General features: G+C 44.2%; 2 protein-coding genes across 5 annotated transcripts in view; one reads left to right on the top strand and one right to left on the bottom strand.

Annotated features, from left to right (window-relative positions):
* Positions 1-18,198, bottom strand: part of BOLA3 (bolA family member 3) — a 460,366-nt gene that overhangs the window by 267,086 nt on the left and 175,082 nt on the right. The gene's annotated exons all lie outside the window — the stretch shown is intronic.
* Positions 1-18,198, top strand: part of LOC310643907 (tetraspanin-15-like) — a 73,310-nt gene that overhangs the window by 5,673 nt on the left and 49,439 nt on the right. For 3 of the 4 annotated variants that reach the window (XM_083368584.1, XM_083368587.1, XM_083368586.1), the window contains exon 2: positions 16,959-17,144. In XM_083368584.1, the coding sequence (XP_083224710.1) occupies positions 16,959-17,144 (186 nt within the window). Of the gene's footprint in view, positions 1-13,943; positions 14,083-16,958; positions 17,145-18,198 lie in introns of those variants that run through there. The other variant, XM_083368585.1, reaches the window with a different exon arrangement.

An 18,198-nucleotide genomic window follows, 5' to 3' on the forward strand; every position in this document is an offset into this window, starting at 1 on the left:
CATTTCAAAATTTCTAAAATTCTAGAGAACTTTGATCTAAGCCAAGGCTGCCCAACGGGGGGGGGGGGGGAGAGGGGAAGAGGCCTTTCCCAGGTAAAACCATTAAGGGGTGAAGAGTCCAAGAGAGCAAGGGCAGGATATTGTCTGCCCCTCCCCACCTTATTACATTAGATTCTGGTGTTACATTTGAAATCACATTAAAACTTAAATCCTTGAGGCTTTAGCAGGGGATCGGCGTTCCAGAAGTCTCTCAGCACATGTGACCTCTAAAACTATTATGCCCCCCAGAAGCTCTTGATCACACTAATGTGTTGATAGGGAAGTATAAAGTGCAGACAGAGGGATACTCATACTAATTACATTCCATTTTCATAAAGTGTGATTTCAAAAGGGACCAAATCATTTGCAGATTTTATCTTGGCTCAATCAATCCCAATTGTGAGCCTTCCCGGGAAGCCGGGCAGAGGCTAAATTTTAGATTTGGGAAAACAGAGCATCTTTTATTCCTCTAGCAATTCATTTAGCAACTTTTGTAATTAGGATGGTGATGAAAAAGTAAGATTGTGATCAATCCTTGCACTTAACCACCATGGCAGATCTGTAAAGCAGATTAAAGAGTAAGTCCATTACTTGGCTAAAAGACTGAGTAGCCAATCCCAGTTGTGGTTGCTAAATCTGAACGAAAATCTTGTTGCAAACAATAAAAAAGTATGCTCTGCACATGCTCATAGGCAGATTGATTTAGGCTACTGTATTCTTAACTGACTAAAGTTCTGTACTCCTGCAGGGTTGTAGGTGACCTTTGCTGCCAAACTGGCTTTTTTGCGGGCGCATATCAGAAATGCACTAATTCTGCAGGGACCTGAATCCTGTGGGTCATTAAACATACCTATCAATTCTAGAACTCCAGAAATGAAACTATAATAAGCACTATGTGCAATTTATTAGATAGTTCTTGAGACTAATAGCTTATAGGGCAGTGATGGCAAACCTTTTAAGAGACCGAGTGCCCAAACTGCAACCCAAAGCCCACTTATGTATTGTTGGGTGCCGGGTAGGCATGGCCCATTGGGTGGGTATGGCCAATTGGGTGGGCATGGCTGCAGTGGTAACGGCAGACTGGGAGGGACTAAAAAGTTCAATCAAATCAATTCCAACTGCGAGAACTTTTTTTCCCGTGAGAAGTTGAAATTGATTGATTAAGTGAACCTTTTTTTTTTTTGCACATGGCGGAGGCCTAAAGCGAAAAGGTTTTATAAAACCTAGCTGAAGGCCTAGGACTGGGGCGATGGTGCGCATACCCACAGAGAGGGCTGTGTGTGCCACCTGTGGCACCCATGCCATAGGTTCGCCACCATGGTTATAGGGCAACCAAATAATCACGCAAAGTTCAATAGCTGCAATTAACAATCCACAGTGTGCCCTATTGTTCGGTCAGTTTGTAATTTAATAAGAGAGAAGAGTGAGCTAATATGCCAAGAGAGCAAGGAGTGAGGTTTAAAGTTGTTCACAAGCCAGTGCGGTCTTTCACTGCATTCACAGAGGTGGAGTATCAAGGTCACAGGAATTATCGTTCTGCTCTGTGCTCTACTGATCAGACAACACCTCACATACTGTGTCCAGTTCTGCTGGCCACAATAGAAGAAGGATGTTGAGGGCCTGGAAGGGGGCAGAGAAGAGAAGTCAAAATGGTGGGGGGGTGGGTCTTGAATCCCATGAAGCTTCAGAAGAACTGGGTGGGTGTTTTCTTAGTCAAAGGAAAAGCAGGTGGAGGGGGGACATCACAACAGTCTTCCGAAACGCACAGGGCTGTCTCAAGGAAGAGGGGTGGATTTATGCTCCATACTCCTCGGGGTAGCATGAGAACCAGTGGGTGGAAACTTTGCAGAAGGAGATCCAAACTGGAAATGAGAAATTCCTCCCCAGCAAGAGCTTTTCAGCCGGGGAATGTGCTGCCCCTGAAGTCGGGGGCTTCGTCCCCGGAGGAGCTCAAAGAGCCTCTGGGCATTCCTGCCCTGGGTAGGGAATGGACTAGAAGACCTCCAAGATCCCTTCCAATCCTGAAGATCCAGGTTTTCTTTAGGTTTGTTAAAGTCATCTCTTTTGAAGTTTAGGACATTGGTTGGATTGTTTTCTATTGCCAGTGTTTGCATTATATTAAATTCCAGTATGACGTGGTCACTTTCACCCAAGGTTCCAGAATTTCGATTCTTCTTCTCTTTGTGTAAGGATTAAGTCCACTATAAGTTTACATGTAGTTCCTTCCTCCACCTTTTGGTGACAAAGTTGTTGTTTACGTTGGTTATGAATCTGTTTGATCTCTCAGTCACTGTCTCCCAGTTGATATCTGGGTAGTTGAAGTCTCCTATTACTACTGTGGTATGCTTCCTAGCCCCTTCATGGATTACTGCCTTGTCGTGGCGAAGGGGCTTGCGTAATTCAATGAAGCTATGAGCTATGCCGTGCAGGGCCACCCAAGACGGACAGGTCATAGCAGAGAGTTCTGACAAAACGTGATCCACTGGAGAAGGAAATGGCAAACCACTCCAGTATCTTTGCCATGAAAACCCTATGGACAGTACCAAAAGGCAAAACGATATGACGCTGGAAGATGAGCCCCTCAGGTCGGAAGGCGTCCAATATGCTACTGGGGAAGAGCAGAGGGCTAGTACTAGTAGCGCCAGAAAGAATGAAGCGACTGGGCCAAAGCCGAAAGGACGCTCAGCTGTGGATGTGTCTGGTGGTGAAAGGAAAGTCCGATGCTGTAAAGATTTTTTCTCCATAGGAACCTGGAATGTAAGATCCATGAATCAAGGAAAGTTGGACGTGGTCAAACAAGAGATGACAAGACTGAACATCGACATCTTAGGTATCAGCGAACTAAAATGGACAGGAATGGGTGAATTTAATTCAGATGACCATCAGGTATACTACTGCGGGCAAGAATCCCTCAGAAGAAATGGAGTAGCCTTCATAGTCAATAAAAGAGTAGGAAAAGCAATACTGGGATACAATCCTCAAAATGACAGAATGATCTCAGTTCGAATCCAAGGCAAACCATTCAATATCACAGTAGTCCAAGTCTATGCCCCAACCACCAGTGCTGAAGAGGAAGAAATTGACCGGTTCTATGAAGCCCTACAGCACCTTATAGAACTAACACCCAAAAATGATGTCCTTATCATCATGGGGGATTGGAATGCTAAAGTAGGAAGCCAAAAGATAACTGGAATAACAGGCAAGTTTGGCCTTGGAGTACAAAATGAAGCAGGGCACAGGCTGATAGAATTTTGTCAAGAGAATACAATGGTCATAGCAAACACTCTTTTCCAACAACCCAAGAGACGGCTCTACACATGGACATCACCAGACGGTCAACACAGAAATCAGATTGACTATATGCTCTGCAGCCAAAGATGGAGAAGCTCTATACAGTCAGTAAAAACAAGACCAGGAGCTGACTGTGGCTCAGACCATGAGCTTCTCCTTGCAAAGTTTAGGCTTAAACTGAAGAAAGTAGGGAAAAGCACTAGGCCACTCAGGTATGAATTGAATCATATCCCTGTTGAATATACAGTAGAGGTGACAAATAGATTTAAGGAATTAGATCTGATAGACAGAGTGCCTGAAGAACTATGGACAGAGGTTCGCGACATTGTACAACAGGTAGCAACCAAAACCATCCCAAAGAAAAAGAAATGCAAGAAAGCAAAATGGCTGTCTGAGGAAGCTTTGCAAATAGCTGAGGAAAGGAGGGAAGCGAAAGGCAAGGGAGAAAAACACAGATATGCAGAATTCCAGAGAATAGCTAGAAGAGATAAGAATGCCTTCTTAAATGAACAGTGCAAAGAAATAGAAGAAAACAATAGAATAGGGAGGACCAGAGATCTTTTCAAGAAAATTGGAGAGATGAAGGGAACGTTTAATGCAAAAATGGGCATGATAAGGGACCAAAATGGCAGGGACCTAACAGAGGCAGAAGAGATTAAGAAGAGGTGGCAAAATTACACAGAAGAACTATACAAGAATGAGCTTAACGTCCCAGATAATCACAATGAGGTGTTCACTGACCTCGAGCCAAACATCCTAGAATGTGAAGTGAAGTGGGCCTTAGAAAAGCTGAGCAACAACAAAGCTAGTGGAGGTGACAGTATTCCAGCTGAGCTATTCAAAATCTTAAAAGACAATGCAGTAAAAGTGCTACACTCAATTTGCCAGCAAATTTGGAAAACTCAACAGTGGCCACAGGATTGGAAAAGATCAGTTTACATTCCAATTCCAAAGAAAGGCAGTGCCAAAGAATGTTCAAACTATCGCACCATTGCACTCATTTCTCATGCTAGTAAAGTCATGCTTAAAATCCTACAAGCTAGACTTCAGCAGTATGTGGATCGAGAACTACCAGAAGTACAGGCAGGATTTCGAAGAGGCAGAGGAACTAGAGATCAAATTGCCAACATACGCTGGATCATGGAGAAAGCTAGGGAATTCCAGAAAAACATCTACTTCTGCTTCATTGACTATGCTAAAGCCTTTGATTGTGTGGATCATAACAAACTGTGGCAAGTTCTTAAAGAGATGGGAGTACCAGACCATCTTATTTGTCTCTTGAGAAACCTATATGCGGGTCAAGAAGCAACAGTGAGAACTGGACATGGAACCACTGATTGGTTCAAAATTGGGAAAGGAGTCCGGCAAGGCTGTATACTGTCGCCCTGCCTATTTAACTTATATGCAGAGCACATCATGAGAAAGGCAGGGCTAGATGAATCAAAAGTTGGAATTAAGATTGCCGGAAGAAATATCAACAACCTAAGATACGCAGATGATACCACTCTAATGGCAGAAAGTGAAGAAGAACTAAAGAGCCTCTTGTTGCGGGTGAAGAAGGAGAGTGCAAAACTTGGGTTGAAACTTAACATTAAGAAAACCAAGATCATGGCATCTGGCCCTCTCAATTCCTGGCAAATAGATGGGGAAGAAATGGAGGTAGTGACAGATTTTATTTTCCTGGGCTCCAAGATCACTGCAGATGGGGACTGTAGCCAAGAAATTAAAAGACGCTTGCTCCTGGGGAGGAAAGCCATGGCAAATCTAGACAGCACACTAAAAAGCAGAGACATCACCCTGTCAACAAAAGTGCGTATAGTCAAGGCTATGGTCTTCCCAGTTGCAATGTATGGCAGTGAAAGTTGGACCATAAGAAAGGCTGAGCGCCAAAGAATTGAGGCCTTTGAACTATGGTGCTGGAGAAGACTCCTGCGAGTCCCTTGGACTGCAAAGCGATCAAACCGGTCAGTCCTAGAGGAGATCAATCCCGACTGCTCTTTAGAAGGCCAGATCCTGAAGCTAAAACTCAAATACTTTGGCCACCTAATGAGAAGGAAAGACTCACTGGAGAAAAGCCTAATGCTGGGAAAGATCGAGGGCAATAGAAGAAGGGGACGACAGAGAATGAGGTGGCTGGATGGAGTCACTGAAGCAGTAGGCGTGAGCTTAAATGGACTCCAGAAGATGGTAGAGGACAGGAAGGCCTGGAGGAACATTGTCCATAGGGTCGCGATGGGTCGGACACGACTTCGCAGCTAACAACAACAATGCTTCCTAGTCATGCCGGCCACATGACCACGGAGACGTCCTCGGACAAGTGCTGGCTCTTGGGCTTTGAAACGGAGATGAGCACTGGCCCCTAGAGTTGGAAACGACTAGCATGCATGTGCGGGGGAACCTTTACCTTTGCCTTTTATGCTTTCTATATAAGTTTAACTGGTCGGCAAAGAGTTCATCTATTTCTTCTATTGGTTGGGTGGCCAGTAATATCAACTCTGGTAATGTCACTTTTTTCTCTTTTATATTGACCCATATACATTCTGGAGAGATTTTATCTTTGATCGTGTGCATTTCTGCAGATATGTACATATAGTGCAAGTTCCCCTCCTCTTTTTGTAGACCTGTTTCTTTTGAACAATTTGTATCCATCCATCAGTCCATTCCATTCATGGGTTTCGTCCCACCAGGTTTCTGTTATGCCAACTATGTCATACCCTCCCTCGTATATTATTTCTTCTAGTTCACCCTGTTTTTTTCTCCAAGCTTTGAGCATTGGTATATAAGCATTTAAAACTTCTATGCCTGTCCATGGGTGTGTTTCCTGTATCTCCTGATTGTTGTTTGAGTTTTTCTTTTTTCTCATCACTCCCTACCTCATTGTTTGATTTGTTTTCTTAGGATTTGTGATTGGTTTTGGGTTCTAGAGATTCCAGAGATTGGTCACCCTCCCACCTCAGTTGTAGTTCAAAAGCCTTCCTGATGAGTTGGGCCAGTCTTTTTCTGAGTAGATTTTTCCCTGTTTTCGTGAGGTGCAACCCATCCCTTGCCAAGAGTCCGTTGCTTGAAAAATGCCTTTCTGAGCTACATCAAGACTGATTCATAATTTCTGTGGAAGGAAAGTTTAACAGAAAGAATAATAACTTTGCTCCAGGTTGACATTATATGTTTGGTTCTTAGCAAGGTGGCTATATGTTGCTTGCAGCACATAAGGTATATTTTTTTAATAGTCTAATCTACTTTTAGCATTTCTAAATTAATATGACTTAGGCAATGTACATTTAAAAGGGGCTTTTCCCTTTGTTCAAATATAAGGAAAATATTGTGATGGTAAGATCTGCCCATAGTCAAACTGCATTACCATGGAAACTGTGGGTTCTCCATCTCCAGAGGCTAGACAGGCACTTCTCAAGGATAGGTTTCCCTGTACATTACAGAAGGTTGGACTAGATGATATTTGGGATCCCTTTCAACTTTGCTTCTAAAAATGTTCTGGAAAACAGTATTGTTGCTTGTTAAACGTGTTCTACCATAGAGGGAGGGCTTCCACTCCTTTTGGACAGGGACAGATTTGAGAGAAGCTCACCTGGCAGATTTCAAGTAGTGTAGAAACCAAGAGCCACGGTCAAGATGGTGTTTTTCAGTAGGCATCTATAGGGAGAAGCCATTTTTGAAACTGTCTGGCCCCAGCCTATTTTGACCTTGAAGGGCAAAACCCGCCATCTCTGTTACCGTCACAACTTCCAGCCACAACTGAATTTAAAAATTGGCTCAGTTCACCTTGCTGAATAAAGATTCCATCAGGGCTGTATCTGAACTATCCAAGCTTGGCAGCCAGAGTCTGCGACAGCAGGCTCTTCAAACTGGGTCCCGTCTGCTCCAGGTTTATTCCAGTTGGCAATCCAGTCCAATTCAGACCAATTTGGTTGTTAAAAATGCGTGTGTGCTAATAGAACAGATCTCCAGTTCAGTCCTGAGATGACTAGTTTGATTCAGTGGTTCAGATCAATTTGCTGCTTTGATTCAAAAACCCAATCTAAATGGATCCAATCCCAAATGGAATATTTACGCAGCCCAAATGTATAAGCGTTTGGGGAGCCCTCACTGTTGTCAGGGATTGTGTGTGTGTGTGTGTGTGTGTGTGTGTGTGTGTGTGTGTGTGTGTTAGAAAGCAGTGCTTTCCTGTCACAGCACTGACGTTGTGAACAGTCTTTCTGGGAAGGGTCATCTGCTGTCGTTAGGTTGATGTTATTTATTTATTTATCAGCTGTTGCTTGTGTTCTGAGTGGTGTGATTATTATCCCATTTGAACGTCTTGTAGCATTGAATATGTGGTTGAAAGCTGCCAGGAGGAGGAGGAGGAGGAAGGAGGAGGACTATTATCGCTAATAAAGCAGCTGCACCTGGGACGGGGGGGGGGGGGGAGAGAGGGAATACCACCTGCTGGCTGCTGCTTTTTCAGAAGAAGGCTTGTGAGGGACGGATGGCATTTACAGGATCATTGGTGCTGTTTTTAATAAGGCATTTGCTGCTGCTTGCTTTGAAATAACTGACCTTTAAAGCGCAATTAAACTGCTGTCCTTTCCTGTGATCTGTTGTGTGAAGACTGGAGAGCTCCGGCAGCCTTGCTGCGGTGGTGGATTAGAAGGCGGCTGACATTTGTTTACCAAGGCACTTCCTGCCCCCTCCCTGCCAGGCACAACCGCCTCAAAGCTCTGGGAAGATAAACGTTTGAAGGCTTCCTTCCCTGAAGGAGGAAAGAAGCTCCTCTTCCCAACACTAGTTTGCCCATCATATACGTAGAGTGTTGAGGGTTTCTTTTCTGTTGGAAGAAAAGTCTTCATCATGGTTCCATCCAAGCCGGGGATAAACAACATGGAGACTGCTTGAGGGAGAAGGTGACAGTTTATTACAGAGGAAAGCCAGACAGAAAGATGGATCCAACAGAAAAAGGACTGAGCACGTGTGGGTTTTTATACCCCCTGGACTCTATTGTTTGGTTATTTCCTGTTTCAGGCTTTGTATTTCCTGTGTCATGTATTCTGTCCTGAGCCTTTCTGGCATTCTTGATGGTTGTGGGTATGTCCTACCTATTATGTCCAAAGGTCCTATCCTGCTTTCCTGGGGCTGGAGTATGTAGATGATAGGCCTTTGTCTTCCTAAGCTTCTAGCTCCAAACTTCCTGATGGTTCACATTTGCATGTCTATAGAACTGGTTTTCTGCTGGGGGGTTGGGGAGATCTAGGGCTATTAAGCAAACTGGGCACGCCTTCCTGCTTCTTCAATTTCTTTTTAGGAAATAATTTTTCTGCCCTTTTAATATTTCCTTTTCTGGGGAGCTGAATTCCCTCCTCTCCAAGGGCTAGCAATAAATCAGCATCCAGTCTGTGGCGCCGGTTGGTTTCTTTGAGAGTTGTTTTCTGGGATAAGAGCAGATCTTGACTTCCTGGAAATGGATGAATGTCTCCCCGTTGCCACATGGTCCAAAGGCTGCTGGCTGTGAGCAAAGGCCTCTGGTGGTCATGGGAGAGATGCTTTCCCTCGTGCATATTTCACCCATCCCCGTCCTGCAGAAGCCAGCGGAGAGCAGCCTTTCTTCTTGTTCTCCTGGTGTTTTGCTTTCCTTCTCCTAGAGTCACAAGATGTGATCCAGCCTGAATTGCTTTTGCTGCTGGAAGCTCTTCTGTTTGGCCGCTGCTTCTCCGCTCAATAAACCCTCTCCTTCCTCTGTCCGGGTGCTTCCGCTGGTACACCTACTCTCAGCTTCCTTCCAGTTTGATTTCCATAGGCCCAGCTGGTGGTTTCCTACCCTTTCTGACCTTTGCAGAATAGCGTGATGGATGGATTTGTGTGCATGCATGTACAGTTACACGCAGAGTTGAGTCAAATCATATGTTTCAATGAATCCCTAGTAGTTGAACAGAAGCTGACACCACCTCTGTGTGGTACCAGATTTGGGCATCTTCCTGTTGATCCAATGCTACTTTATTTATAGAATAAAATAAGAGCAGATAAACATGTGGTGCCTGCAATGAGAACTAAGGATATTTCTGATCTGAATAGTTCTGCATGAAAAATTGAGAAAAAAAATCCCACCAGGCTCTTAACTGAGATAGGAAATGTTTGGAGGCAATTTTTCCTGCCAGAGGAGATATTGAAAAGGTCGCAAAATTTCTGCACTTGCCGTGTTTGTTACTTTTTTGTTTTGAAACTATCAAGAGCTTCACTCAACTGGAAAGAGAGCACTCACACTTGCAGAAAGAAGTTGTGTTTACCTTTGCTCCCATACAGAGGTTGTGTCTCCTTCTGTTCATTGACGGATTTCACTGAAACTTAAAATTTGATGGGGCGGGGAGCCTTAAACTTTTGCCTGCAACTGACATGAAGCCTGAATTTAATAATAATGCCCTTTAAAATCTCCTTGAGTAATTAAAGTATTGCTGCTGAATTCAGATAGCAGCACACTTCTCAAAAGTTTGACCTGAATGAGCTTGAAAGATCTCTCTGAAGGGGTGGATGTACAGCAGGAGTCCAATTTTGCTGCAGAGACTCCTGGAGCTGAGTTCACACGTAGGAGCTGCCTAGAGGGTAGACAGGACGTAATATTGGGGAAAGCAGTGTCAGAATGGTGCCATGTGTTATGTATCTCACCCACAGGGAGGTACTGTGGGAATGAAACACACCTTGACTGAACTGATTACAGATTGCCCTCAGTTTACCACCATTCATTGAGTAATTGTTCAAAATTACAACAGCATTGAAAAAAGGTGACATGACTGTTTTTCACACTTACGACCTTGCAGCATCCCCAAGATCATGTGATCAGAATTTGGGCACTTGGCAACTGGCATGTATTTATGACAGTTGCAGTGTCCCACAGGGTCATCTGATCACCAGCTGTAACTTTCCTGGCCTGGTTCCAACAAGCAAAGTCAACGGGGGGGGGAGACAGATTCTCTTAATGACCGCCTGATTCCCTGAACAACTGCAATAATTCTGTGACAGAAAAATATCGTAAAATGGGTCAAAATTCACATAACAACTACCTTCCTTAACCACAGAAATTTGGGGCTCAATTGTGATTGTAAGTCATTGATTACATCTGTGTGAAAAATTGCCATTTCTACGAGAAATCTATTAGCATTTCACAACAATACGGAAGGAGTTGCCACTCCTAACCCAGTGGATTCAAAAAGCTGAAAAGGATTAGAAGGTATGCAATACATGTTCCATGCTAGAAGCTCATTTCTTTTTCAAAGCTTTTCCAAATCACTTTAAATCACTAGAAATCCAATGGCAAATGAGGCAGTAAGATTTTAACAGGCCTTTTGGCTGGCTTCCTTAGAAAGACAGGAAGAATCAAATAGTTCACAGAAGCTTAATCCTGAAAACAGGCTCTGCCACTTACAGAGTCAGCTTTTTTACTGTAGGCATGCACATTTTAGAAGCAGACGGAAAGAATTCAAATTACATTTCCTGACTGAGCTTGATTGCAGGAAAACATACGCAGCCAGTAAGAATTAATTGCTGTCTTTGACTTCTTATTTGCAGACAACACACACAATGCAGCCAGTAAGATCAATTGCTGTTATTTGACTTAAGCTTGTTGCAGATAACATGCATACACAATGGATTGCAGGCAGTAAAATTAATTAATGTCTTTTGACTGTTCTGGAATGAAGCTCGTTGTGCTAGTGATTTAATTCCTTGTTAAGACACTTGCACTGGTCTGTTTAAGCGAATTTAGTCACAATTAACGGCCCTTTCCAGACAGTGAACTCATAAAGCACCTGGTTCATCTGAAATACCTTTATTTTGCATGTAGAAGAAGATTATAGCAGAGAAGGTATGGTCAGGTGAAGTCTGGACGGTACTTTAAGGTCAAAAGACAGTAACAGGATTACTGTCCGCATGGCTTGTGTTCAGGTGTTACAATGGAGGATGGAACACAAGGGAACAAGGAGAAGGGGGAAGTCCAACCCAGAAGGGGTGGATCCTAGTACAGCATCATGAGCAGGATAGGAAATACATCACAAAGGGGAAAGGTCCTGGTAGACCCAATTAACATATTATAATTTCCCAAAACAGCCACGTGGTGGCAGCACATTTCATGTATGCACTCATGCCCAAAGAACACCCAAATTATACATGCATTAGATGTAAACTATGTGAACTACGAGAGGAAAAATTAAGGCACTTAGAGGCAACTCTGGCCAAACCCCAATGCATGAAAGAAAGCTATACCCAAACTGAACCAAATAACAAACAAATAACTCCCAGAGGATTTGACCCTACTGATAAACCCTTGGAGGAAGACAAATTGAGGTATGTCACACACACAAGGAAACACAATACTCAAAGAAAGAAACAGCATACAACAAACAAACCCCTTCTGGCCAACCCAACCCAATCAGAAGCAGGCCCATTAAAACTGAGCAATCGATTTCTCCCCCTAGATGGAAATACACAGACCCACAACCTCCCCCTCAAAGAAAACCTGCAGACACCTAGCAAAGAAACAACTTCAAATATCCCAACAGACAATAGTTGTTCAATCTGTTCTTGAAAACGTCCAGTGTTTGGAGTTAACCTTTCCCATGGATTGATTGTTCTCACTGTCAGAAAATTTCTACTTCATTTTGGGTAGGATCTCTCATTAATAATCTTCCATCTGTTACTTCTTGTCTTGCCTTTAGGTGCTTTGGAAAATAGGTTGACCTCTTCGTCTTTGTGGTAGCCCTTCAAATATTGGAACACTGCTATCGTGTCACCACTAGTCCTTCTTTTCGTTAAACTAGACATTCCCAGTTCCCACAATCTTTTGCAACTTGTTCACAACACTTCACATGATCTTGATACTATTCCTCTGTTGATTCAGCCTAGGACTGCATTGGCTTTTTTGGCACTTGTGGCACACGGCTAGCTCATTTAAGTGGTTGTCTACTAGGACTCCTAGATCCTTCTCATAGTTACTACCGTTGAGCCAGCTACCACCCATTCTATATTTGTACATTTGGTTCTCCTGCCTACGTGTAAACTCTTACTTTTCTCAACACTGAATCTTCAAGTTCAAAAACAATGTCTGTTTAAGTGAGTTTGTCACCTTTGCATGCAAGCCCAACGTGTTCTATAAAATGTGTTCTCTCTTGGATGATCCTGACTATAAACTTAACAGTTCTGGTTTGGTATGATCAATTGACTTAATAAAGTTGTCTCCTCCTCCTCCTCCCACCACCACCACCCCTTCCACCCCCTCTGTCTCATTTGTGCCCTGAACAAAATAAGATAATCTTCTGTTACAGTCCCAGTATGTGATTCTGTCAAGTAGTGTCTATAGGTACTGGGGATTTCCTTCATCTAAGATAGTGAGCACCAAAAATAAGGTGCTGATGAAATTCTCCTCAGTGTGATCCCAGCTGAGCGACATTCAACCGCGTTCCAGCTGTGCAGGCAGCTGAAACACAAAGTCTGGTAGTTTCTCCTGCCAGGGAAAGAGAACTACTACCACAAACAACAACATAACATTGCCATTTTATGACTGGTCCTTTTTCAAAGTGATTTACAAATAATTATTTTTTATCAAAGCACAATGAAAAAGATCATTACATTAAAAAATTTAAAATATATAAAAGTCATTAAGGGGAGGTGGGGAAAAGGAAAAATGAAGCAAAACTGGGCCATGGATCTGTAACATTCCCACTAAGAACTTTCCAGAACTCTTTCACATTGGATTCTAGTGGTCTTTGAGAAAGAGAGCTGCTTACTGTCCAAAAGAAGAAACTTTCTACTTTCCGTTCAACACTCTCAGCGTTAGAAAGCTTTACCGTTTGGCACACTTTTTCAAATTTGGAACTTTGCACCCTTCTTTATCAAGATACAGAGCAAAACTTCTTTTTGTTCAAAGTCGTTTTGAATCAAAACAGAACATACAGTATTGCGTTGGCAAGGTTTTAATTGTTTATCAAATAAATTAAAAGGAAGAGTTTAAAATAAAAAGAGCAGTTTTAGAAAGGCTGACATTTCAATAGATGTGTCAGGTAACCCAAAGAAATTCAACTGAGTTGACGCCATCTGGTCAAGCTTTTGGACCATTATTTTCTGAAGTGAGAACTACTTTTCACAAAGTTTATTAATACTCTTTATTTGTATACCTCAATAATGAATGCTTTTATATGTAGTGGAGTTTTCTATTGATACAGAAAACAATGCTTAGATTAAGAGGAGGTCTATGAAAATATTGGTTGGATTTTTAAATTTTAACAATCCAGAAACTTTGTGGGGAAAAATCAGGACATTTTTATTCAAGCTAAAATTTAAACATACAAGATACACACACACACACACACACACACACACACACACACACACACAAATGAATTTTTTCACAAATGTATTAATTAAATGTAGAAATCAGAAACCGGAGATACAAAATGTTTAAAGAGATTATGGTAAGTAGATTGTAAGAGAGAAATATCAGAAGATGAATAAGTCTGGAAAAACATGTTCCTAATATCTCCACAAATTTGCAGAAATCATGCTGCAAGATTTTCCAATATTAGCACCATAGCCCAGGAAAAAAAATTAGAATTAAAGCAAGCACATTTTGATGCTGGAGGGACTGAAATGACATTATTTTTTTGCCTCTATGCGTGGTCTTGCCCAAAGGTAGCCATTTAAAGGTAGGGTATTTCAGAAAATTGCATCATAACGAAAACATAGAAAAAAATACACCAGGCCTTTGGTCATTATTTTCTGGTAAGAATATAAATTTGAGAAACAATACCTGTGTTGGATTTTTAATTAACATCTGCTATATTAGTAAAATACTGGAAACAGCTAGAGTAGGCATCTAATAAAAATTGGTTTGATACAGTGCAATTTACATATGTAAATTAAAATCAAGTGAAAAAATAAGGAAGAAAAGTGCTTTTACTGTATGGAATGACTATAAAATATTTTAATAATGAAAACAGCAATCGGCCATCTATAGCTCATCATGATAAATTATGGAAGATATAAATACATGCAGATCTATAGCCCTCTGGTCTGACATTCATGTATTAGTTTTAAGTTGTGAAATATTTTTCCCCTGGGGTTACCAATAGAAGAGCTGGGTCAAGAAATGTTGGCAGGTCACCTCCACAGACCTTTCCTCGCCATCTCCCCACCAGCTCTGTTCACTGGCCGGGCGGGGGCAGAGCAGAAGGCCCAGAGAGGGCTCAGTCTTCACTTGGCTTTGAAATGGGGCTTGGCGGGGAGGCTCTAAGCGGATACGGAGCCAATCAGATGGTACCGCCCCAGACGCTTAATGGATCCTGATAGATTCCAAGCGGCGCTGGGGTCCCCACCTGCCTCCATTGCTCACAGCTCGGCGGATGCCTTAGTGGAAGCCTGGGAAAGGGCAGCCACTGAGGCACTTGACCGGGTTGTACCCTTGCGGCCCCTGACCCGGCGCAGATCCCAGCGAGCTCCATGGTTTTCCGTGGAGCTCCGGGAGATGAAGCGTCGGAAACGGGGCCTAGAGAGCTGTTGGAGGTCGAGCCGATCCAAACCCAACCGGTTGCGGTTAAGAACCTATATTAGGTCTTATCTCGCAGCGATGAGGGTGGCGAGGTGTAACTACTTCTCTACCCTCATCGCGTCCGCAGATAATCGCCCGGCCGCCCTGTTTAGGGTGACTCGCTCACTTCTTAATCAGGAGGTGAGGGAGGATCCCTTGCAGGGTCGTGCCGAGGAATTTAGTCAACATCTGTCGGATAAAATCGCTCGGATTCAGACCGGTTTGGACTCCAACTGGGCAGAGTCTGGCGATCAGGACACGAGCGGTCTTGTCAATGTTACCTGGGAAGAGTTTGATTCTGTGACCCCTGATGAAGTGGACAGGATTATGGGGAGGCTGAGCTCCTCCACATGTTTGTTGGACCCGTGCCCTTCCTGGCTGGTTTATGCAGCTAGGGAGAGGACACGAGGCTGGCTCCAGGCGGTTATATCTGCTTCTTTGAGTGAGGGTTATTTCCCCACCGTCTTGAAGGAGGCGGTGGTGAGACCTCTTCTCAAAAAGCCTGCCTTGGACCCAGCTGTATTGAACAACTTTCGTCCAGTCTCCAACCTTCGCTTTCTTGCGAAGGTTGTTGAGAGTGTGGTGGCGCATCAGCTCCCTCTGGTCCTGGATGAAGCGGATTATTTGGACCCCTACCAATCGGGTTTCAGGCCCGGGTACAGCACGGAGACGGCATTGGTCGCTCTGGTGAATGATCTCTGGAGGGCTCGGGACAGGGGATATTCCTCTGTCCTAGTCCTATTAGACCTCTCGGCGGCTTTCGATACCATCGACCATGGTATATTGCTGCGGCGTCTCAGGGGATTGGGAGTGGGAGGCACAGTTCTTCGGTGGTTCTCCTCCTATCTCCTGGGACGCTCGCAGTCGGTGTTGGCAGGGGGGCAGAGATCGGCCCCTAGGTCTCTCGTTTGTGGAGTTCCTCAGGGGTAGGTTCTCTTGCCTCTCCTGTTCAACATCTATATGAAACCGCTGGGTGAGATCATTCGTGGTTTTGGAGTTGGGTATCATCAATATGCCGATGATACCCAACTTTTCTTTTCGACCCCAAATCACCCCAGTGATGCCCTCGCTGTGATGTCCCGTTGCCTGGAGGCGGTTCGGGTCTGGATGGGGAGAAACAGACTTCAACTCAACCCTGACAAGACTGAGTGGCTGTGCATTCCGGCATCCCGGGACATTCAAAATGTTCCATCTCTTTCTGTGGGGGGTGAGCTCTTACCCCCCGTGGATAGGGCTCGCAACTTGGGAGTCCTCCTAGATTCACGGCTTACCCTGGAAGATCATGTGGTGGCCGTGACTAGGGGGGCTTTCGCCCAGGTTCGCCTGGTGTGCCAGTTGCGGCCCTATCTGGACCGGGATGCCCTGTGCACGGTCACTCATGCGCTCGTGACCTCTCGCCTTGACTACTGTAATGCTCTCTACATGGGGCTTCCCTTGAAGACCACTCGGAGGCTCCAACTGGTACAGAATGCGGCTGCGAGAGTTGTCTTGGGAGTTTCCCGGTACTCCCATGTTACACCTTTGCTCCGCGAGCTGCATTGGTTACCAGTTGTCTTCCGGGTGAGGTTCAAGGTTTTGGTTATGATCTTTAAGTCCCTACATGGCATGGGTCCGGGTTACCTCGGGGACCACCTGCTGCCGGCGTCAACTCCCCTCCGCCCTGTGCGTTCCCACAGAGAGGGCCTCCTCAGGGTGCCTCCGGTCAGGGAATGCCGACTGGTGGCCCCCAGGGGGAGGGCCTTCTCTGTGGGTGCCCCGGCTTTGTGGAACCAACTGCCGGTGGAGCTCCGGATGGCATCAGACCTCCGAACTTTCCGTCGTGGCCTGAAGACCCATTTATTTGAGTTAGCTGGTCTGGCCTGACGGGGGAGTTGGGTTTTAAATTGTTGTTTTAGAATAGTATTATTGTTTTTAACTGGGCACTGATTTAATCTTTTTTTTTAACTTTTGTATTGTATTGTATTGTTATTTATATGCCCTGTGAACCGCCCTGAGTCCCTAGGGAGAAGGGCGGTATACAAATTAAATAAAACGTAAACGTAAACGTATTTTTCCTTCCACTCCTCTGCAGATGATCGGCCTTCTCATCTTCTGTGTGGGCATTTATGCCGAAGTGGAAAGACAGAAGCACCGGACCCTGGAAGGGCTCTTCCTCGCCCCAGCAGTCATTCTCATCCTCCTGGGCCTCACAATCTTTGCCGTTTCTTTTATTGGCATGGTGGGCTCCCTCCGAGACAACCGGATGCTGCTGAAAACCGTAAGGCACTTTTCCACAACCCGGGGCTCTTTCCTTACTCCTTTGCTCCTTCTTCACCTCAATTTGCCATAGGTGGCCTCTGATGAGCAGTGTAATAGTCATGGCTTCACCCCTCCTTCCTAGAAGTCTTGCAAATGGTAGAGCACTTCTGCACGAACTCTGGGCTTAGTTGCCACCAATTGCATGCCCCCATGAGCATCCTCCTGGGCACTGCAATCTTGAAACACCATATATTTGCAGTCAAAAATATAAACTGCAGAACTAGGACACAATTTTGGGGGAAAAAATGGAAAACAATTCCCAATTAAATTCTTCTTGCAATGTTTGTCTTCACAGCTGCCAAGTTTGCTTGAAAGCTCCAAATCAAATCCCGCTTCCAAATTCTAAGCCACATAAGGTTTCTGCAGCTCTTCAGTGCTCTGTAGGGCTTTTCCTTCCCAGTGTTCACTCAACCCTCCTAAACATGTCCTCTTCAGATAATCTATGGGACTGGCAGCTTTCAGCTTTGCTTACGTGCAGCAGCGGTTACTGGTAACGAGCAAAAAGCTTTAAAAGTGCCCCATGTGAGCAACTTATAATTTCATTCATGACAGAGTTTGTTGGGCCCAGTTTGGAATGCCAGTGGGACTCTCCCATCCTATCTGAAAATCTAGGACCTGCAAGGCTTCCTAGAACAACTGTTTCTATTGATTTTTGCTGATGGCCAAGAACTGGAGGGCGGTTCTTTTGAGGTCTGAAGATGTGCCTTTTGCTCTTCTGTTCTTCTCAATAACAGCTGCATCTTGTGGCCCTTTAGGGACCACAAAAATCCTAATCTAGTTCCAAAGCTTTTCCAAAGACTAGGAAAGAATGGAGGATTCCCTAATTTTGTGCATCATCATGTCTTCTTCACTGCAAGGGAAGACAGGGTTCCATACTGGTATCATCTTAAACCAGATATGGGAAACTCCTTAACATCCTCCAGTGTCTGAACTTTTGTACACAGCTGCTAAAAATATACAAGAGACCTTTCTGCCATTTCAAGATAAGACATACTTAAAAGCTGCAAGATAAG

Source organism: Vipera ursinii, assembly GCF_947247035.1.
Source record: "Vipera ursinii genome assembly, chromosome: 8".
Lineage (NCBI taxonomy): Eukaryota > Metazoa > Chordata > Lepidosauria > Squamata > Viperidae > Vipera > Vipera ursinii.